The sequence below is a fragment of the Anopheles nili genome, chromosome 2 (genome assembly GCF_943737925.1).
Source record: "Anopheles nili chromosome 2, idAnoNiliSN_F5_01, whole genome shotgun sequence".
Classification (NCBI taxonomy): Eukaryota; Metazoa; Arthropoda; class Insecta; order Diptera; family Culicidae; genus Anopheles; species Anopheles nili.
In genome coordinates, this window is record NC_071291.1 from 13,182,105 (window position 1) to 13,204,493 (window position 22,389).

Below are 22,389 nucleotides of genomic sequence, written 5' to 3' on the forward strand. Positions count from 1 at the left end.
CAAGAAAACGAGATGCATCTATTTTAAATTCAATATAAACTGCGTCATAATTTTAGAAACACTTCATGCGAAAATCAAATGTAAAATGTATGTTTAAGAATACCATTGAATAGAATAAAAGACTGTGGTTAAAAATATATTCCACATGTGTTGTATTTAGATACAAAAAGTATCTTGAGAACCGAACGATCGTAGGCGTAAAGAAACACTGATGTTGCAAAACGCACCAAAAATCTCAAAACAGCGTCGCGATTTTGGTCTGATTTCGAACGATCGCAAAAAGTGCTAATACCAGGGGAGCATGAAACTAAGCAGGCTGCGCATAGCACCGCTAGAACTCACTTGGTGGAGAAGGCACTCATTTGGTCACTCAGAGGGGAGGTAACTCATTTGGTCACTCGGAGGGGAGGTAACTCATTTGGTAACTCAGAGGAGAAGGCACTCAGTTGGTCACTCAGAGGGGAAGGCACTCAGTGGGGAAGACACTCAGTTGGTCACTCAGTGGGGAGGGCGGCTGAGCCTGAGTGACCCGGTAGAGCAGCCTCCAAATTTTCCTGCGACCCTGGTACTAGCGGATTTTTGGATCGCGTTTGCATCAAAAATTTTTTGGCTGCGTACTTGTCAATGTTCAAAACAGTGGCTGCGTGCGCGCTCGCGATTTAAATAAGTGGCTGCGTGCGTACTCAAGCCGTTGCACTCGACGTAAGCGGAGTTTTTGAAGCTTTTTCCGCCCATTTCGGAAAATGGTTTTTGCCGCACATTTCGGAAAATGATTTTTCCTGCCTAATTGCATGCTTTATATTAATTCTACAAACCCCTTTCTGTGTAAATACTTACTTTTTGCTTAGATTTCTTTCGAAGTGGACCACATAATTCTTTCAAAATACGATTAAATTCAAGGAACAACATTTATATTGTTAAAGTTGACAGATAGCTTGTTTTTTATTCAGAACATTACAGAATATCATCGTTCACGGTACATCATCTTATCACTAAACGCGCGCACATGTTATCACGGGCCTTATAATAATTTACTGGTCTACATTCCCACGAGCTGGATAAACGCCTTTTCCGTATCTTCGTTCGCATGCCGTGAATCGGAATATACTAGAACCATCAAACAGCGCCACCTCCCTGAAGCCTGGTTTTATTTTGATAAATACTATCTTTTTAACGCGTTGACCTAGACGGGGGGTTCGGTTCGATATAAGGCAAAGTTCGAATGATAAGATCGTTGGCCGGGGTATCGGATAATTTCGTAGGATTAGCTGTACGCGTTTCGACCTATCGCAGACGTGTATAAATTGTCCCTACTCGAGCCGACGCCGGCACATTAAGTATTTGGCCACCGACGCATTTCGGGGCGTTATTTCTAGTGTGATTTACAAGTGCATCACGTAGTGAAACGATACAATGCGCGGATTAACCGTAACCGCGTTCGCTTTATTGCTGACCTGCGTGGCAGTATCATCGACTGAACCGAATCCAAAGTGCGCTGTTTCTGTCACAACTTCAAGCGGAAGCAAGGCTCGCTCGGGTCCCTACTGCTCAGGGGAGCTTATTTTCGAGGACAACTTCAATTTCCTAGACTTTGAAACGTGGGAACACGAAAACACTCTAACCGGTGGTGGCGTAAGTTACCGCGCAGGACAATAATCGATCGTGAAAGGATAATAACATGCTTAACCTCTTCTCAGAACTGGGAATTTCAATGGTACCAAAACCATCGGTCTAACTCCTACTGCGAAAATGGCATTTTCTACATCCGACCGACGCTTCTGGCGGATGAGACAGGAGAGGCTTTCCTGACCAGCGGTACGCTGAATATTCACGGCGGAGAACCGGCCGATCAATGCACGAATCCTTCGTCCTGGGGCTGTGAGAGAACCGGCTCTCCGACGAACCTGATTAATCCTATCAAAAGCGCTCGTGTGCGTACCGTGGACTCGTTCAATTTTAAGTACGGCACGATGGAGGTCCGCGCACGTATGCCCACGGGAGACTGGTTGTGGCCGGCAGTTTGGCTGTTGCCCAAGAGACAGGTCTACGGAAAATGGCCCGCCTCGGGAGAGATCGATCTTTTGGAGTCCCGTGGCAATCTGGACTATCGTGGTGCAAACGGTGTGCACATTGGTGTCGAACAAGTCGGATCGACGCTTCACTTTGGGCCGAGCCCTACACTCAACGGCTGGGACACGACTGTTGCGTACAAAAACACTGCTCCCGGACAGGGATGGAATACTGGCTTCCACAACTATCAACTCCAGTGGACGCCCGAATATCTGCGGTTCTCCGTCGACAACCAGCTGATTACACAGATCGATGCTGGCACGGGCTTTTGGAATCGCGGCAATTTCGGGAACATTGCACCAGGCACTGAAAATCCTTGGATCCACGGCACACGCATGGCTCCGTTCGATGAGGAATTCTACATCATTCTCAACCTGGCCGTCGGTGGAACAAACGGATACTTCCCGGATGTGCCGCCGGCAACGAACGCCAACCGTGGAAAGCCGTGGGCAAACACTTCTCCGTCGGCTGCACGAGACTTTTGGAATGGCCGCAACTCCTGGCTACCGACTTGGCGTATGACCGAAAACCGTGGCAAAGAATCCTCGCTGCAGATCGATTACGTACGCGTGTGGGCGCTCTAGCGGTCTGTTCCTTTGTGTCCATGAGGGGAAGTCGGCGTTTGATGGTTCTGCAAAAATAAAAGATAAAAAAATACATAAATATAAAGTGAAGAAAATGCCATTATGTCAGAGAGATCAATCAATGATGGTGACTATTCTCGTTATGCTAACCGATGCCGCGATAGTGTGGGATGCCCATTTACCTTTAAAAAAAATTGTTTTCTATATCGCCAACCTCTGTTATTTGAATTTTACCAGTCGTTAGATCTAATACGTGCGGTTCTAATAGTCTTTAGAACTAATAAGGTGAAAACTAATGCACTTCTGCACCATCATGTGCCTTCTGAAAGTTTAGTTTTCTCTCTCGCCAACCTTTTTTATTTGTATTTCCACCGGTCGTTACAACCGTTTGTTGATAACGGATAAGCCGAGAGAAAGAATGTTCAATGTTGCCACAAACTCTGATAAAACGTTCACAGCTAGGCTCGCCTTAGATTGCAAAAGATAATGGCACCTAGCCTAACGAGACAGATCGAGAATGTTTAATACGACAGATGGACAACAACTGACATAATCTTTCACATGCGATAGCTTTTTCGGGAAACGTAAAGAGAAGCTTATCGCAAACGTCCGTAGCATTTGGACTGATAAGATAGACCTTACCTAATCGTTGATACGCAAGATCAGTAGATTGACTACTGGTACTAATGTTCCATTATAACAACACTAGCACCAGCGAAGGACGAAGATGCTGCTAAGGAGAGGTGATCTAACGATCATTAATATAAGAACCGATCGAGCACAAGAGAGTTCTCTTTTATGAATGAGCATTCTGAAAGGGAAGGTTTATGGCTGAAAGTATTCAACCAACAGTTGGGAGTAACATGCACCAAATGTGTTATCACACGCCTTGCACAAAACCGATAATGAATTTGGTCTAAACTCCGACAACATTCATATCTCCATTGGTTCACCCGAAATCGGAATTAACAAGAGCCCTCCAGCAAAGCTGCTAAGACAATGTACGAATGATAAGATCAATTCGATCGATCTGTATCGATAATTTTACTGAACTGATCGAAGTATTATGCCTCGTGTCAACCGTCTATAAAATTGTCCCTGCCGGTGAGGACCACAACAATAAGTATTTAGCTACTGACACATATCGGACGCATTCTCTAGTGATTAGGAAGCGCGTTACGCAACGATCAGCATCGATAACATGAAAGGACTGGTCGTGATTGCGTTTGCATTGCTGTTTACTATCGTGACAGTATCATCGACCGAACAGAACTCAGAGTGTGTCGTTTCTATCACGACAGCGAGTGGCACTAAGGCACGTCCAGGACCCTACTGTTCCTGGGACCTCATTTTCGAGGACAATTTCAATTTGCTCGACTTTGAAACCTGGGAACACGAAAACACGCTTGCCGGTGGAGGAGTAAGTAGTCCAGGAAGGCATGACCGATCGGCACGAATTATTGTTTGATTGTTCTCTTCTCAGAACTGGGAATTTCAATGGCACCAAAACAATCGATCTAACTCCTACTGTGAAAATGGCATCTTTTACATCCGTCCGACGCTTCTGGCAGATGAAACCGGAGAGGCTTTCCTGACCAGCGGTACGCTAAGCATTCACGGTGGAGAGCCGGCCGATCAGTGCACGAATCCTTCGTCCTGGGGCTGTGAGAGAACCGGCTCTCCGACGAACCTGATTAATCCTATCAAAAGCGCTCGTGTGCGTACCGTGGACTCGTTTAATTTTAAGTACGGCACGATGGAGGTCCGCGCACGTATACCCACGGGAGACTGGTTGTGGCCGGCAGTTTGGCTGTTGCCCAAGCGACAGGTCTACGGAAAATGGCCCGCCTCGGGAGAGATCGATCTTTTGGAGTCCCGTGGCAATCTGGACTATCGTGGTGCAAACGGTGTGCACATTGGTGTCGAACAAGTCGGATCGACGCTTCACTTTGGACCGAGCCCTACACTCAACGGCTGGGACACGACGGTTGCGTACAAAAACACTGCTCCCGGACAGGGCTGGAATACTGGCTTCCACAACTATCAGCTCCAGTGGACGCCCGAATATCTGCGGTTCTCCGTCGACAACCAGCTGATTACACAGATCGATGCTGGCACGGGCTTTTGGAATCGCGGCAATTTCGGGAACATTGCACCAGGCACTGAAAATCCTTGGATCCACGGCACACGCATGGCTCCGTTCGATGAGGAATTCTACATCATTCTCAACCTGGCCGTCGGTGGAACGAACGGATACTTCCCGGATGTGCCGCCGGCAACGAACGCCAACCGTGGAAAGCCGTGGGCAAACACTTCTCCGTCAGCAGCACGAGACTTTTGGAATGGACGCAACTCCTGGCTACCGACTTGGCGTATGACCGAAAACCGTGGCAAAGAATCCTCGCTGCAGATCGATTACGTACGCGTGTGGGCACTCTAGTTGCTTATTCCGAGACTTGTCCATAAGAGTGAATCAACGATCGACTCAAGCGAAAATAAATATATCATCAAGAAGATAGCAAACTGCTAACGATAGTCGAATCAATGATAAGATGGTGACTATTCTCACTTTGTTAACCGATGTCGCTCTATAGAAAATTCTAAAGCTCTCTTGCACCATTCACCACCCGAAAGATGACTAAGTTTTCGCTATTGCCAACATGTTCTATTTGTATTTTCACCTGATTCCAAAAGCCGACCATCGATTACGGATAAGCCGTGGGAATAAATAGGGTATTCAATTTTGCCACAAACGCTGATAAAACGATCACAGGCGTTCAATCATAAAACAACAACCATCCATGGCCCCTAACCTAACGAGGCAGATTATGTATGTTTAATACGCCAACAACACGATTAGGTGTCCACGAGAAAAAAGTGATAAATTACGGTTCGAGAAACCAAACTGACGACAGTTGGTTGTGGTCAATCTACTAGCCTAGCTTATTCTGGAAATGTGAAATGAAGCTTATCACAATCACACGTTGTATTGGATGCGATAAGATACACCCTATCATAGATACGCCTTGGCGTTGATTGGCCACCAATGGACTATTATGACGACACAGGTGGAAGAACGTGGGATGAAGATGCTATCTAGCGAATGTGATTAAACGGACGGGGTAATATAAGACAGGATCGGTAACGAGAGAATAGCCCCATTTGTTAGTGAGCGAACCGAGTGGGAAGATTGGTTAAGAGTATTCAACCTACCATTGGAAAAGTTTATCAACGCTGCAGTCGAGGTCGAAATGGGTTATTTCGATCGTAGAACGATTCCCTTGCTGGTCATCATCGTAGGTCTATCGGCAGCGCTGATTGCCGTGTGCATCGATGCGTACGCTGGTGATTCCGATGACAACGAACAACCAAAAGTACCGGATGCTGAATCACCGCTGGATTGCGAACGTCCCTCGGTGACGACGGCTAGCGGATTGCAAGTGAAACGTAGTGCCTTCTGTCCCGGAGAGCTCATTTTTGAAGACACCTTCGACCGGTTGGACTTGGAGAAGTGGCAGCATGAGCACACGTTGAACGGTGGAAGTGTAAGTAATGTTATGAGCTGCAACGAGTTGCTAGAAGGAAAGTAACAAAACGTACGATCAATTATCCGCATCACCAGAATTGGGAGTTCCAATATTACCTCAATAGTAGACGAAACTCCTACGTGAAGGACGGCATATTCTACATCCGACCGACGCTTCTATCGGCGGAGACAGGTGAAGAATTTCTCTCCAGTGGGTTGTTGAGCATCCACGGAGGAACGCCCTATGATTTGTGAGTACAGTTTAACGCTGCAATGCGAGCAACGAATAACAACTTATTATGGCACGCATTGCAGCTGCACTGATCCGGCCAACTACGGGTGCGAACGGCAGGGATCACCGCAAAACTACATAAATCCGATCAAGAGTGCCCGCGTGCGTACGGTGCATTCGTTCAACTTCAAGTACGGCAAGGTTGAGATACGCGCCAAACTCCCGACTGGTGACTGGCTGTGGCCTGCGCTTTGGCTAATGCCGAAGTTGAACCAATACGGCACGTGGCCCTCCTCGGGCGAGATCGATCTGATGGAGAGCCGCGGTAATCTCGACTACAGCGTCAACGGAGCGCAGCTGGGCGTAGAACACGTAGGCACGACGCTTCACTTCGGCCCACATCCAGGACTGAACGGATACGAAATGGCCACCGCGGCCAAATATTCAGCGACTGGGCAGGGTTTCAACAAAGATTTCCATCGTTATCAGCTCGAGTGGACTCCAGATTACATGCGGTTTTCAGTCGACGATGAGCAGGTGATGCAGGTGAACGGCAATTTCTGGGAACTGGGGCGTTTCGACGACCGTGCTCCTAACACACCCAATCCGTGGGTCAGCGGCGGCAAGATGGCACCGTTCGATCAGGAGTTTTACATCATCCTTAATCTGGCCGTCGGTGGTACGAACGGCTATTTCCCCGATTCCCCAGCCACCAATGCGAACGGTAACAAACCATGGGCGAACCAGTCTCCGACAGCGCTGCGTGACTTCTGGAACGGACGCTCCGACTGGTTACCCACATGGAAGCTAGAGGAAAACGAGAGCGTGGAAGCATCCCTACAGGTGGATTATGTGCGCGTGTGGGCATTATAAGGCCCGGGGACGCGCAAGCATGAGAATGGGTGACTATATTAGGTTCGCTTCTTCTTTTTATGCTCTGTACGATTGGGGTTTCCTTGAACGCGTTTGACCTTGAGAGGCACGTACGCTTGCTGGAACGGCCTCCGATTGATGAGCTGTTGTTGCGGTTTACTCTTCGTAACGGCGCTACTGCTACTGTAGCCAGAGAGTGAAATAAAATGCTCAGACTCTTCCGAAGCTAAATGTTTCATGCTATTTTTGCCATCACTAGAACCGGCTTCTGATGTCGATTCGAACACGTAAAATTTGGCTACTTCTTCATCGGTCATAGATAAGTCAGGTTGAATTTTACCTTTTGGAGACAGCTGACTCGTCTCAGGTTTAGGGTGTTCGTTCTGTTTGCTGATAAATCCGTTCCGCACCGATAAAGCTTTCATCCATTTCAACAGGTTTTGTATTGGTTCCGGCTGTTCGTGTCCTTTGTCTTCGGTGATTGCCATTATCATACTATTATCACTGTATCCCACCGGAAACGATGGCAACGCAAGCACGAGTACGGCCGGATTTCGCTTACGTGCCATTTGAATAATCAATTTAGCAAATATCTGCGGGTTAAACGAGGCCAGTATGAAAAACGCCAGCGCTTGCCCATTTTGCAGTAGCTTTATGACTCCATTGCAGCCGCTGACGATGCGTTTGCTAAACGGGAAGGAAAAGATAAGTTGCTAGTAAATACCGTTATAAGTGAGACGACTTGTACTTACCGATCTATACGCTGAAGATATTTCGAACATCGTGTGGCATCATTATCCGGAATTGTGGGCCTACCGATAACAATAGAGGTTGAGGTTAGAGAGAAACTTGATTCAACCCAACCCAATGCTGGATGATTGGGTTCGATGCTACATTGCAGGATTATCGATGTACGAAATGCGTGGAATAAATACCACGCATTACAACGATACCGGCATAACCTCAATTGAAAAGCCGCTTATGTTGCCGGCAACTAGAACATGATAGTAAGCGATACAGTTCCCAGCACGTCTACTTACCAAATCACATTGAACGGTTGGGCCAATACGTTTCGCACGCTTTTGGCCACTTTTTTGCCATTAGTTTTGGTTTTACTCATACTTTTATAACTTATTATCGCACTTTATTAGAAGAAAACCCGTGCACGATGCACAATCACGAAGCGATACAACATAAATGCGTTCTGTCATGATACAAGCTGTCAATGAACTGTCAAATATGAACTGGTATAACAGAGCTGTGTGATATACAATATGGTCAGTGTTAAAGGTACCAATAGACGAACGCAGTTTAAATTTCTCAAACTTATGGATTCAAAACTTTAGGAAATAATTCATAAAAATATGCACTCACACAAAACCCCATTTGTTAGTTCTTTTTGTAAAAAGACAATATATTTAGCTGCTATTCCTATAATACACAAGTATATACTTTTTCTGTTGATTTTAAATTAAAGTTTTACTTACGTCATTATAACTTTGTAACAATGCAGGTTAACATAAATTTGAGTTTGTTTTCATATTTCCACGATGCAGAAGCAGTAATAAAATACAGATTTTTTTCTCAGTGACAATAAGAATTTCTAGGAGACGTATGCAGGTTTTGAAAAATCTAAAGAATTGCAAAAATACCGTCCAGCGATCGGAACTCAATGAGAAAAGTATACTGAAGCTTAAACCACACAAATTACACCTATTTTGCATCAAACGTAGAATTAAAAAATGCATCCAACGGTGCAAGAGTCAAGAAAAACTTGAAACGAATGATAATATAATACCAATGGACACTAGAGGGAATATACATTTGAGTACACAGGATAGATAGAGATTATACGACTAACTGTTGACCACCAAGCTAAGGGACGATCTGTTTGGATCTTTGTTCAAGGATCGGTGCCTGGTTGTTTCCAGTACCTACGGCTGTCGGCTGCTCTGTCTTTACACATGTATCATAGTTCTAAGCATCATAAGGTTCTTATGCACTCGTAGAAGAACGTAGAGCTTCTAGCTGTTTGATGAACACGGTTGGAAAAGCGGTGGAATCTTAGTGCCAAGTATTATTCAACGCAAAAGAACAAGAAATACTCATAATTAGGTACTAACGAGAAGAAAAGAAACACATGACGACCACATTAGGGCACGATGATAGGTATTAAAAAAAGTTAGAACATTAATCATTGAATAAATAGTCTCTGCCAAAACTAATCAACAGGTTAATATCGTTTAGCTATAAAATCTCCGACGTGTTTTTGTATCCTTTCATTCGTTTGTATTATGGCTCCACGGTTTCAAGAATGACGCGGTTGAGAAGCGGGTTTTTATGTTAATTGCGACTGTTATAAGTGATAAAGAAAGAGGACAATTTTATGCCTGTTTGCACTCTACACTATTTATGGTTGAAATGTGTATCGGTATGTGAACAATTCCAACGGAGGGTGTTAAGAAAAAAAAAGTGTGTTAGCTTATGCATTTTGGCTCTGTTAGTTAGCAGCTTTCGTTTAAATGGCGCCAGCGTACACGGCAAACGCAATTCTTAATATCGGTACTTGCGTTCGCTGCAAACACGTGGCGACCGCGCCCGACCACGTGGTACGAGGGATCTGCTCACGTGCTCTGCTTCGCGCGACGTTCTTGCGACATGTTTGCTTCATTTCCGCGCACTAAAAAGGCATTTTCAACTTCCACTGCTCCTTCTTTTCTCGATTAGCAACGTTTGCTTAGTGTCATACTCAAAGCTTCCCACAGGCAAACTGTGTGAGCGAGTTTGTTCATGTGTTTGCGTGTTAATGTGTACCTTATCTGGCGTTATCCGAATCCTACAATTAATTGTATTACTTTAACAATGTAATGGTGCACTGTTGCTGTTCCATTTTTAATCCTTCTCTCGTGCGTGCTTCGTGTGAGGATGTCGTTAGAACGGTCCCACAAGCAAAATGTAGCTGATTGCGAATTGTTGCCTTCTTGCTGCACCCGCAGAAGGTGCGGCGTGTACGGTTATCATTTAGCTTAGAAGAAAACGGATTCATTTTATCGTTATAGTATCAACTTGGAAAGTTGTTTGTTTTAATTGCGCGACTACCCATTTTGTTTGTTTCAGTTTCGTTTGTTCCGTTTTCTTCTTGGTTTCTTACGTATGCTAATTCGTCCTTCGTCCATTTCTCTTTCTCTCTTTCTCTCTATCTGACACACCGTTCATTTTCGCTACCAGCGTTTGAAGAGCCATCGTACAAAAAAACCTACTTCAGAGGAGGACGTTAAATTGCAAGACTTATCTAGTCAGCCTACGATGATCTACGACCAAAGAGTGTGAGCTTTCTGCACCGTTCTGTGATTGTTTGTTACCTTTCTTTTTTCTTTGCTTCTTTTTTACATGCCAACCATTCCTCCCATGGAAGGGAACCGGGCCGCAATGAAGGCTTGCTATCTTTCTCTAATGGTTTATGGCGGCAGGTGAAACAGACCTTCGCTACTAACGATCATTACAAAAAATGCTCTGTATACTCTAGCTCCAAACATATGTTACAGTTATGGCGTTGCTCTCACGTTACATGCAACTGTTGCGCCTCCATTCTGCCGTATCCTTTCCAGTAACGCCATTTTCGTTCGCTCTCATATAGACGTGTATGATATCATTGACGACACGACGACACAGTGTTGGGGTTGTTAGTTGGGAAGCTACCTCAGCACCTTCTACGGCTTCCGTGCGGCCAACAGCGAGGGACAGACACATTTACGGAGCGGTTCGGGGTTGTCCCGTTTTCCATTTAGACACATTCACATCACACGCAGGTTGATAGTACTACTAGACTGTATACTCACGGGGAGCCGGTGCGGTTCTCTGTCAGCAGTACGTTCAAATCCTAAGCTCGTAGTTTGTAGGACAGTTGTGCTGTAGAGTGGCGTGCAGGATCTGTTGCAGGCATGCCTCCATTTCGTCCCAGACAGACATCGTTCCGGCGTAAGGCTGCCCCGTATGCCGGTGCTAGAAATCATTGCAGGTCGTGGTAGCTTCGGAGCTACAGATGCGCCCCAAGGCGCGTGGTATTCGATCGATGGTAGATGGAAGCCGCTCGTTCCGGCCGTTATCGATGCACGAGCTTCCGGTACAGGCGGTAGCAGTAGTTCTGGTAGTTTTGCTCCACCGGCACCGATCGAATACCGCACAAATCCTACCAGTAGAGCACACGGATGTGGTCCACGACACGTGACTTGAAGTACGTTCCGACGATGCCGAAGAAAGTCGCTAGCACGGCGCACGCGACCAGGGCTTGCATGGCGCAATGCACTGCCGGTTGACCCGGTGCCACGTTGTACTGGTGCCGGTGGCGTCGATGAAGATCACCATGGTGTGGCCGTATGTACTTCTCCTCGATCTCGTGCTCGAACGCCGGTATGATGGCGAGGTTGATCACCTCTGGCAACGTGTTGTCGTCCGGCCCGGCGTACGTGTCCTCCTCGCTGTCCTGTTTGATAACGCGTGGTGGCAGTGCTGGCGTCGTACGTCGGTTGATATAGAACCGAGATCGGCTGAATCCGTTCACGCTGTATCCGGCACGACGCTGATGGTCGTCTTCTGGTCGGTGAAGGCGATCCTCTCCATGACCGATACCCGTACCGTTCGTCGTTCCGTGGTACAGATTGTGCAACAATGAGGATAGCAAGTTGTTGTTGGTGCCTATGCGCATCTTGTCAGTCACCGTTTCCCCGCTCGGGATCTTGATCGTGTTCGACTCCAAGTACTGATTCTTGCGAATGCCCAGCACCTCCGACAGGGGCCGGTTGATGAGGAGTGAGTTTTCCTGCCGATCGTACGGCAGGTACGGAGAGGCGGCGGTCGGTATGCTTCCGTCCACAGCTGCAAAGGGGCTGCCGGGTGAGGCGGTGCTGCTGGGAATCGGTGCCATGCTTGGACCTCGGAACATAGGCGTGGTGGCCCACGGGTAGCCCACCGTCGGAGCCGGATCCGGACGGCCGGCTGTGTTCTCGCGCGAGTCAACGCCCGTCTCCGGCGGATGCGAATCCACGATCACATTATTGTTGACGTGTCTATTTAAACTACTATCATAACTACTAGCGTAATTATTATGACTATTATAAATATTATTATTGGTAATATTTTTAATACTGCTGTTAGTGTTGCCCGCACCGGCGCCACCCGCGGGGAAATTGGCCGCACTACCGCCGCCATTGCTATTGTTATTATTGTCGATCAACTGTAGTATGTCCTTGGCCGTGATGGGTTCGTACTTGTGGCGGAACGTGTCCCCGTTGTCGGAGGCACCCCGGTACAGCAGTGCCACCTTCCCATCGGCCGTGATGACCGGTGTGATCTTGTTCTGCCGTTCCTCGGTACTTCCGGCCGATGATCCAGAAGCCGCCCCGTTTGCTGTGGCCGCCTTTCTGGCCGTCTCATCATCCGTCGCCTTCGGTTCCACCTTGTACACGATGCCGACCTTCCCGTTTGGTGTGGAAATGATCTTGATGGAGTCGTTCTTGCGCAACTTTCGGTTGCCACCGGATAGCAGCTCGCCATCGCTAGGATCCTCAAATTCATCGAACTTCGACTTGAAGCGGTGCGGTGCGGACTTGCTCTTGATGTTGCTCAGATAGTCCTGCATAACGCTATCGGTGCCGCCTTCACCCGGCACGGTACTCTCGGGGGCAGTACTCGTCTTCGATTGCTTGGCCCGCGCTCGCTCCTCGTCGTTCTCCTCGGCACTGTAATCGTCGTAGTAGTCGTCGTCGTCATCGACGAACCCGGCTTTTCGCCGGTTCTCTTCCAGCTTCTGCTTGTGCCGACGAATGACCTCCTCCAGATCGTAGTCTTCGTCGTCAAACAGATCGTCATCTTCGGTGGCTTCTTCAAGCTCATCCTCGCTGAAGAGCGGCTTCTCCTTCAGCTCTTCCAGCTGGTGCATCACGCGGTTGAACGTGTCCCCAACCGCTGTGCTGGCGGAACCAGCGAGGATCGATTCCGTCGTGCGGCCGGATTCAATCGGCATCATTGCCAGGGGTGCCGCCTCCGCCGCCGGGGCATCGTTCTGCATCATCTCATCGTCGACGTAATCGACGTCAAAGTTTATCCACTTATCGCTAGGGCTGCCGGGGGTGGCAGCGTTTAAATTAGGTTCACTTAGGCTAGACAAACGTAATCCTAGGGTGCCATTTTGCTGGCCATGTTGGCTCATGCCACTGATCGTTGCTACATGCTGCACAGATATTATAGGTGGTGGTGAATGGGTAGTCGCGTCTTGCAGTCAGTAGCACTTCTTCGTACAGTGGCACTTTCGCACAATATCCAGCTGCTTCACGTATTTGGTGTTGTTGCTGCACACCATGCGTACCTGTTGATGAGGTGGAAAGATACGGTGAGATAAACTTGCTCGAGCTGACATCTGACCGGTGGGCTTACCTTTCTTCGGCGTACGACTTTGGCGGCACAGCACTGGTTGCCGCAGCCTCCTACGCACTTGGCGTACTTCAGCGGTTGCCTCGAGCGGCAATCGTTCTCAGTGTAGTACTCACGCACTTGCTCCTTGCGGCAAGTGGAGGCAGCTAGGAACGATGAATTTAGAAGAGAGGCACGAAACCGTTAATGGAAAAGTTTAATTGCATTTCTAAAGGAAAGACTAAGGTACTACTAGCATGCTGTCGCAAAAACATACTCTTCCGTTGTATCGGATTTTTAAAAACCTAAGTTGCTTAATTTACTCGCTTTGGTATCATCATCCATACCGAAGCCTGTCATGCATAGAAGCTCACGAAAAAGCCAAAAGAAATTAAAGCCAAAACATATTAAAAGGAGGTGTCTGTATCGGAAAGCTAGGTAGGATTGAGTTATGCTTGTTAACGATTAGTTTTGAAGCGTTTTATCACGTGTAAACTGCTGGTGTGATTGCTTACAGGATCACAACACAATCTCTAGCTGGCTTTCAGCACAGAATCGCAAAACATAAATTAGTGAAACTCCGATTAGTGGTAGAAAGTGGTAGAAAAAGTTTGATATGAAAAAATTGTTGCTATACCGGAAGAGGAAGTTTTGAACGGGTCCTCGTCGATCACTAGCGATACCGTTCCCTCACCTTGGTCGCAGTATTTGCCCTTGGTGCCTTTCTTACACTTGCAGGAGTAGCCACCCTTACCGTTGGGCACGCACTTTGCCCCGCGTTTGCACTGATGGTTCTCGCACGGATTTACCTACGAAGGAGAAGAAAATCTTCGTTATTGATTTGTTCCATTGATGGCGGCGCATGCAGTAGCCTACCTCTTTGAAGATCACCGGCGTCTCCTGCATAAACTCGTCGTCCATTTCGCCCTCGCTCTCTTGATCGAGCAGGGCACACCCGGGGGTGATCTTCTGCTGACGTGCGGCGTTGAGGAAGTCAACCTGCTTGTGGTTGATCCACACTTCCTTCATGCAACCCTTGAAGCTGGTCAGATTGCGGAGGTGCCACTGTTTGTACGCCTGCTGGCCTGGCTCCGCTGGCAAACCTCCGAGGTACATCGGGCTCGTCAACTTCAGATAGTCCTTCGAGCCTTCGTTGATGATCGAACGTGCCAGGCCACGGTCCACTCGGAGAGTAAAGTTTTTCTTTATCGCCAACAGCTCCACCATGTGGTACTTTCCGTCCGCGACCATCTCGAAGCTGTACATCGACGACACGGGATCGTTACCAACGTCGTAGCTCACACGGATGCGACCGTTGAACAGCTCCACGGCCAGATGCTCGTTGTGGCCATCGTACATGAGCACACCGTTCTGCTGCGTGCTGCTGAACACGATCGTCACATTCGCTTCCGGTTTGGTGCGCAGTGGTTCAAGCTCGACGAAGGAATTATTGTGCAGGAAGGTCAAGCTGGTCAGATACTCGCAGCGTTTACCCGAATAGCCTGGGGCGCACTTGCAGATGTAGTCCGCACTGGACGGATTGGGCTGGAAGCAAACACCAAACTTACACTCGTGCTGCTGGCAAGGGGACGTCTGCGGATACATCATGGCCACCATGGGTGCGCCTTCGCAAAATTTGCCGGTAAAATCATGCGGACACTTGCACGTGTAGTCGTTGATGCCGTCCACGCACGTTCCTCCGTTCTGGCACATATGGTTCACGCAATCGTCGATGTTCTCCGAGCAGTTGAGCCCTCGGTATCCAGGCAAGCATTCGCAGGTGTAGTGCGTTGTGTGGTCTACGCATTTGGCTCCGTTCTGGCACGGGTTGAAGTCCTTTCCACAGAACTCGATCTTGCTTTCACAGTACTCCCCTGTATAGCTGGCCTCGCAGGAGCAGCTGTACGAGTTCACTCCGTCCACGCAGGTGCCATTGTTCTGGCACTTATGATCGCTGCAGTCATCGATGTTAACCTCGCACCGTGATCCGGAGTAGCCCTGCAGGCAATGACAGCTGAATCTGCCTTCCTCCAGTACCGTGCAAGTGCCGTTGTTGCGACACGGATTACCGTAGCAAGCGTCGATCATGAACTCGCAGTGTGTTCCGTGATAACCGGGTTTACACTTGCATTCGTACTGGCGCTCCGGTAGGGCACTACAAACGGCATCGTTTTTGCATGGGAAAGTATAGCAGGCATCGCACTTGGAGAGAATTTCATTGTGCACCTTGCCTGAGCATACGAACTGGCTGGACGGCGTAGACAGAATCAGCTTGTCCTTCATTGGTTCCGGCTCAGAGCAACGTGCAATGCCCGGTTCCACATAGTCTCGCTTGACCCATTCGGACAGCCAGCGTAGAGAGCAATCGCAGTAAAGTGGGTTACTTCCAAGGGCGCTGGAAATAAAAGGGGAACGTAAGTCAATGAGCCCACACTTTATGCTACAGAGTACCGTGGTAGGGATGACTTACATGTGCGTGATGGATTGCAAATCGTTGAAGGTGCCCTCGGGAATCATGGAAATCTTGTTCCCATGCAGTGAAAGAACCTTCAAGTTGGTCAAGCCGGCCAGAGCGTGCTGCTGCACGCATTGCAGATTATTGTAGCTTATGATGCTGCGGAAGAAATACACGCAAATTGTGTGATTAAACATTGGGACTAACTGGTGCACGTTGGAAAGCCACTTTCAGAGGTTTACAACTTACAGTGTGGACAGTTTGCTGAGATTCGCGAAAGTGTAGTTGGATAGGATGCCAATTTGGTTGTTGCTCAGGTCGCTAGGGTGAAACAGAAACATGTGGGTAAACATTAGAAATGGTCCGGACATTAGGATGCACGATGTGCGTTTCTTACAGCCTGGTGAGTGCCTTCAAGTGGTTGATGCGACTGGAATGGATCATGGAGATTTCGTTCGACTCCAGATATAGCTCGGTCGTCTCTGCTGGGATGGATTTGGGGATTTCCTTCAGCTTGTTGCGGGAGCACCGCACGACCGTACCGGTGCAGGTGCATGACGGGGGACAGTAACCTTCACCGAGGCAACCCTGGTCCATGTCGGACGTGCACTTAAAGTCAAAGTGTGGCAAATCCTTGATCGGTGTGTCGCGCACCTTCAACGGGGAAGTGCACCGGGCCGGTGGCCCATTCAGCTGCTTCTTTCGCAGCCAATCGGAGAACCACGCAAGGTGGCAGTTGCACCGGAACGGGTTCGATGCCAGATTTCTGGGGGTTTAACGAAAAGCAAAAAAAAAAGCAAAGGGAACAAGGGCCCGGAATGATAAAATGTGCTTCCACTGTAATCCCTCGAGGGCGGATTAGTTCCGCCGCTACTTACAACTGTGTCAGCGACGTCAGATACTCGAAGGAGCCCGGCATGACGCAGGTGATTATGTTGTCGTAAAGTGATCTGGAAAAAAGGGGCCGAAGCAAAAATCGTCGTACAAAATAAATCGCTTCCGTTCGCCGCTCAACCGCGGGGTCTCTTTTTCTTTCTTTACTTACAGCGTTTTCAGGTGATGCAGTCCCAGGAACATCTTGTTGTGCACTTCGGCGATTTTGTTCTCGCTCAAAAACAACTCCTGTATCTTAGTGGCACCCTCGAAGGCGTTCGGCTCGATCCCGGATATCTGGTTTCGCCGCAGGTCCAGCTTTGCCAGGTTTGGCAGTCGACCGAACAGCCCGTCGGACTTAATGCGATTAAGCTCGTTGTCGTTGAGCAGTCTGTGTACCGGGGGAGAAGGATACAAGTTAGCAAATAAATCTCATTGGCTCTGCCACCTCGGGCCACTTACAGATCGGTCGTGTAGAGGGGAATATCGCGCGGAATTTCCTTCAGGCCGCGTCCGGAACAATCGACCGTGGTGCGATCGCAATGACAGGCCGCCGGACATTCCTGGTCCATGCGGCACTCGCCCGAGTACTTGATCTTACTGTAATCATCCATGCCTACAGTGGTGGGGTGAACATAAGATGTAAGAAATCGTTTAAATCCACCCAACGGTGCCGCGAATCGCGCCTTCTAAACGGTCTGAGTCTTACATTTGAACTTTTCGTCCTTCAACGCCTCGATTCGGCGACGCTGCATGCGCTTGGGCGCATCACACCGAGCCCCGCTCGTTTCGATCGGATTCTGGTGCAGATAATCGCCCAACCAACGGAGATTGCAATCGCAAATGAACGGGTTGCGTGCCAGGTGCCTAAAAGTGAACGGAATCCGGATCCGGTTAGAGGGTTTCGGAAAGTTAGCACCGCCCGATTGCCATTCGCTTGGAATGGGGTGGGGCATACTTACAGCGTTTGGATGCTTCTCAAGGACTCGAACGTCCCGTTGGCCAGCGACTGGATGTTGTTATCGTACAGCGACAGCAAGCTCAGATTATGCAGATCCTTGAAAGCGTCCCTTCGCACGCAACTGATTTCGTTCGCGTTCAGCAACAGCAGTTGGAGGGAGGTTAATCCTTTGAAAACGCTCGCCGGTAAATCCTTGATTTTATTACCATAAAGAACGCTGCAAGAAAGCAAAAGAAAAACCCACAAACCGGTGAGCAGAGGCGACCGGGAGCTCGGGACGGCGGAAAAATGTGCCACCGGAAAACCGTCCGGCACTGGGAAAAGCGCCGTCCTGTTTACTTATGATAAAAAATGTCCTTCCCCTTCTCGGATGGTTGGAGTTAAATATTTTAATGCGCCACCTAGCCCGCAATTGGGCCGCATGGCCGGTGGATCCTTTTTTTTTCCTCCTCTGTCAAATACTTGCATACTAGCGTGGACTACTTACAGCGACGTTAGCGACTTCAGCCCACTGAAGGCGTCGTAGGCGACTCGCGAAATGTTGTTGTTCGACAAGTCGATCCGCTTAAGGCGCCGGTGGTTGGTGAACGCTTTCGGTGGAATTTCGGTGATGTAGTTCTGCTCGAGCCGGCTGTAAAAATATTTGGATTACATATTAATGCCCCGGGGTGGCCGCGGAAATGGATAAACACTTACAGCTCGGTTGTGTCCTCCGGCAGCGTGGACGGGACGATGGTGAGACTTTTCTCACGGCAGTCGACGATGCCGTCGGCGCAGCGGCACGGATGAGGGCAGAGACTCCGGCCACCGCATTCCATCGGGGCGTTTTCCGTGAGACCTGCCGAAACGACGGTGCACGGTGTTAGGAATAATATTTTAGCGGCGTGTGAGATATGCTTTGCCGGTTTCATTTTTATCGTCCTTCAGGTGAATGGGGTAAATTTTGCACGATGCAATAAAATCTACACCGGGCCCATTCGCTGCCAAACAGAGTGTGTGCCAATAATAATTCTATTTGCGACTATCGCACCTAAACCAGACGCAATGTCGACCATTTTCTTCCAGCAGCATTCATCACACATGCCCGGCCAATTTGAGCCTGGTCGCAACAACTTTTAACCGCGAAGTGGAGCCCGGATGTACGAGCGACTCATAAACGAGCATTTTTATTGGGACACCCATAAAGGGCAAAACATTTTATGCACGGTTCCATTCGGCATTATGCACTCCGGTTCGCTTCCCAACCGCAGTTAATGCCGCGAACGAGTGCGTTTTATGGCGTTTTGCGGGCTAAGAAGAAGGCAGGGAAAAAATGCGATCAATTTGCCGTTTCATAATGCACTCATTGTCACGTGCTGCGCTTTTGCACGGCCACGCAAGCAAGAAAGGCTGGCGCTGGCAACGGCAATAGAATAACGCACGAGGTGCAATCGATTGTGTCCCATGTCTAGACACCTAGACCCCGTTTTTGGGTTTGGCGTTCGAGCGTTCGAATGGGCGATTATTTTTCCAGTAATTTGATTTCGTTGATCCAAACGCGTGTGTGGACGAACGCCCGTTGGCTGTGGCAAGTGTAAAAAGGACCCTGTAAAGGCACCCGCTCCCCAATACCGACGAGTCGCCTGCCTTCCCTTGCATCTGTTGACGACGGTGCATCAGCGAACGGAGTGCGAAATTCAGTGCAATCGCCAGCAACTCGCCAAATGAGCGCGCGTTATCGAGTAAGCGCGCTGCCCGCCGGCTGTGGACACAGAGGAGGCGGCATAAATTAACATTTACATATTCATGAGTGTCGCGTACGCTGGAAGTGTTTCCAATCGCTGGGTGCTGGGTCCGTTGGTCCTGTGCGTCCACCCGACTGGCCGGATGGAAAATGAATCCTGCTGTACGGAAACCACGCTCTGGAAACGCCCGGTTGAGGGTGTGTTCGCGTGTGGTGTGTGTGTGTGTGGCACAGGTGCGGTTGAGATTGCCTCTGGTTTTTCGGCGGAAAACTCTCCACCCCGTTTGGCGTTGGTCAGGACGATGATAGCTCCGGTGGTGAGCATGAGGTTTATGAGTTTTCCCGCACCACACGGGAAGTGGCGTTGGGCGCGTACGTGGAAAATTGATGGACGCAGTGGCGATGCAGTAAAAAAGGACTCCAAAACACACGCGCAGGCTTCAGAATCACTCGCTCGTGTGTGGCAACATTCGCGTTCGCATTCAACCGAGTGCGCATTTGACCTGCTTTCAAATGGGCAGGATCACGGGGCAGTTTGTGGTGGATTTGATTGGACCAAATCCACCGCAGGATTTTCATATTTTTTTTTGTTCGCACCACAAGCTCGAGTGCTCGAGTTTTTTTTTTCTCCCTGCGTGCGCTCTTCTCACGTTCATTTGAGCTGCCGTGAAAGGGACTGTTTTTAAATGCAATTTGCGTGTGCACGGTGATAAAGAGGGAAACGGCTGGCGCAAGCACGTCACAGCCGGGCGGCAACTTCATTAGAATGCTGGTGAAAATAAATTAGTGTCCCATCACGTTTGATACGGTTTCACACCAAGTGCCGTGACGTGACGGGGCAAGACGTGGCCGCTGCAGTGCTGAAACATAATTATAACGAACGGCGACGCGTGGTTTGAAACACGCAAAAAAAATGGCACACTTGCGTGCGGCATTTCATAATCAGTGCAGAACTTTTCCAATGGTGGTAAATTTTAACAAGCACGTGGTTTAAGCTGCACTTTGGTGTAGCTAGCGTGTGCTGCTGAGCATTAGAAAAGCTCGTGTCGAACACATGGCCCTGGTAATTGTGACTTTGCGAGTGAAATGTGCTAATCGTCCTGGCACTTTACCATAAATGTGCACTTATTTTGAAGAAGTGTTTGAAAAGTTGTAGAAATGCATTCTAGCTTGGAACGGATCGTGAAAGGATTGGGAAAAAAGGAACGCTAAAAATTTTCCCACTTGAATCCGGAATGCCTCACACGAAAAAGCGACTGATCGAAGGGTCACCCGGGCCCGGGATTGACTTGCGAAGTACCATCAACAGCAATATGTAAATCCGGACGCTTCGAAAACGTGGGTTTCGCTACGAATCGTACATGACCCTCGGTCGTGGATCGTCGCCGGTGGTACTCGACTCCTGAGGTACACCACCGGGGCCAGGAACCGAGGAATATGAGAATCCCACCGATCGGTTTGAGGACGGTTGGATGAACATAATTGTAGCAATGCAGCCGGCCAACGACCGATGGAGGCAACCGACGGCAGTTAATGTACTGTCATCGTTGGGCGGCGGTTTATCGGAATTTCCAAGGCCGCTCCCACAGCAGTGTCTCGGTGTCTTGATGGAGAACTTGGGGACGAATTTCGTTCCGGCCCAGCCCTCCTAGGGCGATCCTCAAGGGAACGGCAACAGGAAGAAAAAAAAATCCCTCCCACTCTCTCACATACACATACACATGAAGCCATTGCGTGTTTTCCAATTTGAAGCATACCCTAGCCGGCCGTAACCGGCCAGCACCGGCCAGGACAGCAATTATGTGTAGCACTCGATCGACGCACGAACGTCAGACTTCTTCACTGGGACTGGGATTATGACGCTAGGGCGCTCATCCCACTTACCGGAGCATTTGAACTCTAGCTCGTGCAGGTCCGCCACGTTCTGGCCCTTGAGCTGGCCGGGCGAATGGCACCGGGTGTACGGGGCCAAGCGTGATGCATTCTTCAGGTACCGAGCCAGCCAGGAAAGATGACAATCGCACGCAAATGGGTTCTCCGAAAGGCGCAGCGCTCGCAGGCGTGGCATGCCGGCGAACATGTCGCGTGGTAGCGTGGTGATGTTGTTATTGTTCAGCGTTCTGCAAACGGGAAGATTCGGACGGCGTGGTGAGTGAATCGATTTTTATGCGCTCGCTTTCGTGTATGTATATATGCTGGGGTGGACAGCTCCCTGGGGAAGTTTGGCCCACCCGGCACTTACAGTATCTCCAGCTCGGTCAGCCCTTTCACGGCGGCCTCGTCCAGGCAGGTGATTTGGTTGTTGTCCAGTTGAAGGCTGCGTAGGGCTGGCGCTCCCTTGAATGCACGCTTCGGCACAGCGGTGAGGACATTTTGCGACAGATCTCTGCAAGATAAAGTTTGGTCAATTTGAATCATGTTGTTGCGCAAGATACGTTTATGGGTTGGTTATTTTTCATAGACGACGGAGTTGTGGCTATTGTTCGATTTGTTTGGCATATTTCTATTGAGGGTTGTTGTTGTGTTTTGTTAGACCTAATGCCGGATAACAGTTGAATTTATTGTTTCAAATAAAACACGTAGAAAAAACGAAAATAGACATCAAGCATGCAGAAGAGCTGTTACTCAGCGGAATAAAAAAAATCATGAGATATCCAGCAGTGCAGGACCATATCTATACTGCA

At 48.9% G+C, this 22,389-nt stretch overlaps 5 protein-coding genes across 5 annotated transcripts in view; 3 read left to right on the plus strand and 2 right to left on the minus strand.

Moving 5' to 3' along the window:
- Positions 1 to 1,413: 1,413 nt before the first annotated feature.
- LOC128730850 (beta-1,3-glucan-binding protein-like) lies at positions 1,414 to 2,654 on the plus strand. Its single transcript, XM_053823932.1, has 2 exons — positions 1,414 to 1,632; positions 1,698 to 2,654. The coding sequence occupies exons 1-2, from the start codon at positions 1,414 to 1,416 to the stop codon at positions 2,652 to 2,654; spliced, it is 1,176 nt and encodes a 391-aa protein (XP_053679907.1).
- A 1,201-nt stretch (positions 2,655 to 3,855) lies between these two features.
- On the plus strand, positions 3,856 to 5,128 carry LOC128730119 (beta-1,3-glucan-binding protein-like). The gene is made up of 2 exons (XM_053823155.1): positions 3,856 to 4,074; positions 4,138 to 5,128. The coding sequence occupies exons 1-2, from the start codon at positions 3,856 to 3,858 to the stop codon at positions 5,092 to 5,094; spliced, it is 1,176 nt and encodes a 391-aa protein (XP_053679130.1). The 3' UTR covers positions 5,095 to 5,128.
- Positions 5,129 to 5,838: 710 nt separating this feature from the next.
- Positions 5,839 to 7,510, plus strand: LOC128720558 (beta-1,3-glucan-binding protein-like). Its single transcript, XM_053814270.1, has 3 exons — positions 5,839 to 6,199; positions 6,277 to 6,431; positions 6,496 to 7,510. The coding sequence occupies exons 1-3, from the start codon at positions 5,906 to 5,908 to the stop codon at positions 7,283 to 7,285; spliced, it is 1,239 nt and encodes a 412-aa protein (XP_053670245.1). The 5' UTR covers positions 5,839 to 5,905; the 3' UTR covers positions 7,286 to 7,510.
- On the minus strand, positions 7,324 to 8,405 carry LOC128720661 (uncharacterized). The gene is made up of 3 exons (XM_053814385.1): positions 8,326 to 8,405; positions 8,038 to 8,097; positions 7,324 to 7,972 (listed from the first exon to the last, which is right to left on the minus strand). The coding sequence occupies exons 1-3, from the start codon at positions 8,403 to 8,405 to the stop codon at positions 7,324 to 7,326; spliced, it is 789 nt and encodes a 262-aa protein (XP_053670360.1).
- Positions 8,406 to 13,562: 5,157 nt separating this feature from the next.
- Positions 13,563 to 22,389, minus strand: part of LOC128730130 (protein slit) — a 131,568-nt gene continuing 122,741 nt past the window's right edge. The window contains exons 5-20 of the mRNA XM_053823166.1: positions 21,948 to 22,091; positions 21,590 to 21,825; positions 18,679 to 18,820; positions 18,470 to 18,613; positions 17,984 to 18,199; positions 17,731 to 17,888; positions 17,484 to 17,637; positions 17,194 to 17,412; positions 17,027 to 17,098; positions 16,546 to 16,914; positions 16,398 to 16,469; positions 16,164 to 16,307; positions 14,570 to 16,088; positions 14,331 to 14,502; positions 13,718 to 13,860; positions 13,563 to 13,649 (exon numbers count right to left, since the gene is read on the minus strand). Of these exons, the coding sequence (XP_053679141.1) occupies positions 13,563 to 13,649; positions 13,718 to 13,860; positions 14,331 to 14,502; positions 14,570 to 16,088; positions 16,164 to 16,307; positions 16,398 to 16,469; positions 16,546 to 16,914; positions 17,027 to 17,098; positions 17,194 to 17,412; positions 17,484 to 17,637; positions 17,731 to 17,888; positions 17,984 to 18,199; positions 18,470 to 18,613; positions 18,679 to 18,820; positions 21,590 to 21,825; positions 21,948 to 22,091 (3,991 nt within the window). The remainder of the gene's footprint in view (positions 13,650 to 13,717; positions 13,861 to 14,330; positions 14,503 to 14,569; positions 16,089 to 16,163; positions 16,308 to 16,397; positions 16,470 to 16,545; positions 16,915 to 17,026; positions 17,099 to 17,193; positions 17,413 to 17,483; positions 17,638 to 17,730; positions 17,889 to 17,983; positions 18,200 to 18,469; positions 18,614 to 18,678; positions 18,821 to 21,589; positions 21,826 to 21,947; positions 22,092 to 22,389) is intronic.

Coding starts and splice junctions, on each gene's coding strand:
- LOC128720558 (XM_053814270.1), top strand. CDS start 5,906: ATGGGTTATTTCGATCGTAGAACGATTCCCTTGCTGGTCATCATCGTA. Junction 6,200..6,276: donor ACACGTTGAACGGTGGAAGT/GTAAGTAATGTT, acceptor CCGCATCACCAG/AATTGGGAGTTCCAATATTA. Junction 6,432..6,495: donor GGAGGAACGCCCTATGATTT/GTGAGTACAGTT, acceptor CACGCATTGCAG/CTGCACTGATCCGGCCAACT.
- LOC128720661 (XM_053814385.1), bottom strand. CDS start 8,405: ATGAGTAAAACCAAAACTAATGGCAAAAAAGTGGCCAAAAGCGTGCGA. Junction 8,098..8,325: donor CAACCGTTCAATGTGATTTG/GTAAGTAGACGT, acceptor TGTTATCGGTAG/GCCCACAATTCCGGATAATG. Junction 7,973..8,037: donor TATCTTCAGCGTATAGATCG/GTAAGTACAAGT, acceptor CTTCCCGTTTAG/CAAACGCATCGTCAGCGGCT.
- LOC128730119 (XM_053823155.1), top strand. CDS start 3,856: ATGAAAGGACTGGTCGTGATTGCGTTTGCATTGCTGTTTACTATCGTG. Junction 4,075..4,137: donor ACACGCTTGCCGGTGGAGGA/GTAAGTAGTCCA, acceptor TTCTCTTCTCAG/AACTGGGAATTTCAATGGCA.
- LOC128730850 (XM_053823932.1), top strand. CDS start 1,414: ATGCGCGGATTAACCGTAACCGCGTTCGCTTTATTGCTGACCTGCGTG. Junction 1,633..1,697: donor ACACTCTAACCGGTGGTGGC/GTAAGTTACCGC, acceptor ACCTCTTCTCAG/AACTGGGAATTTCAATGGTA.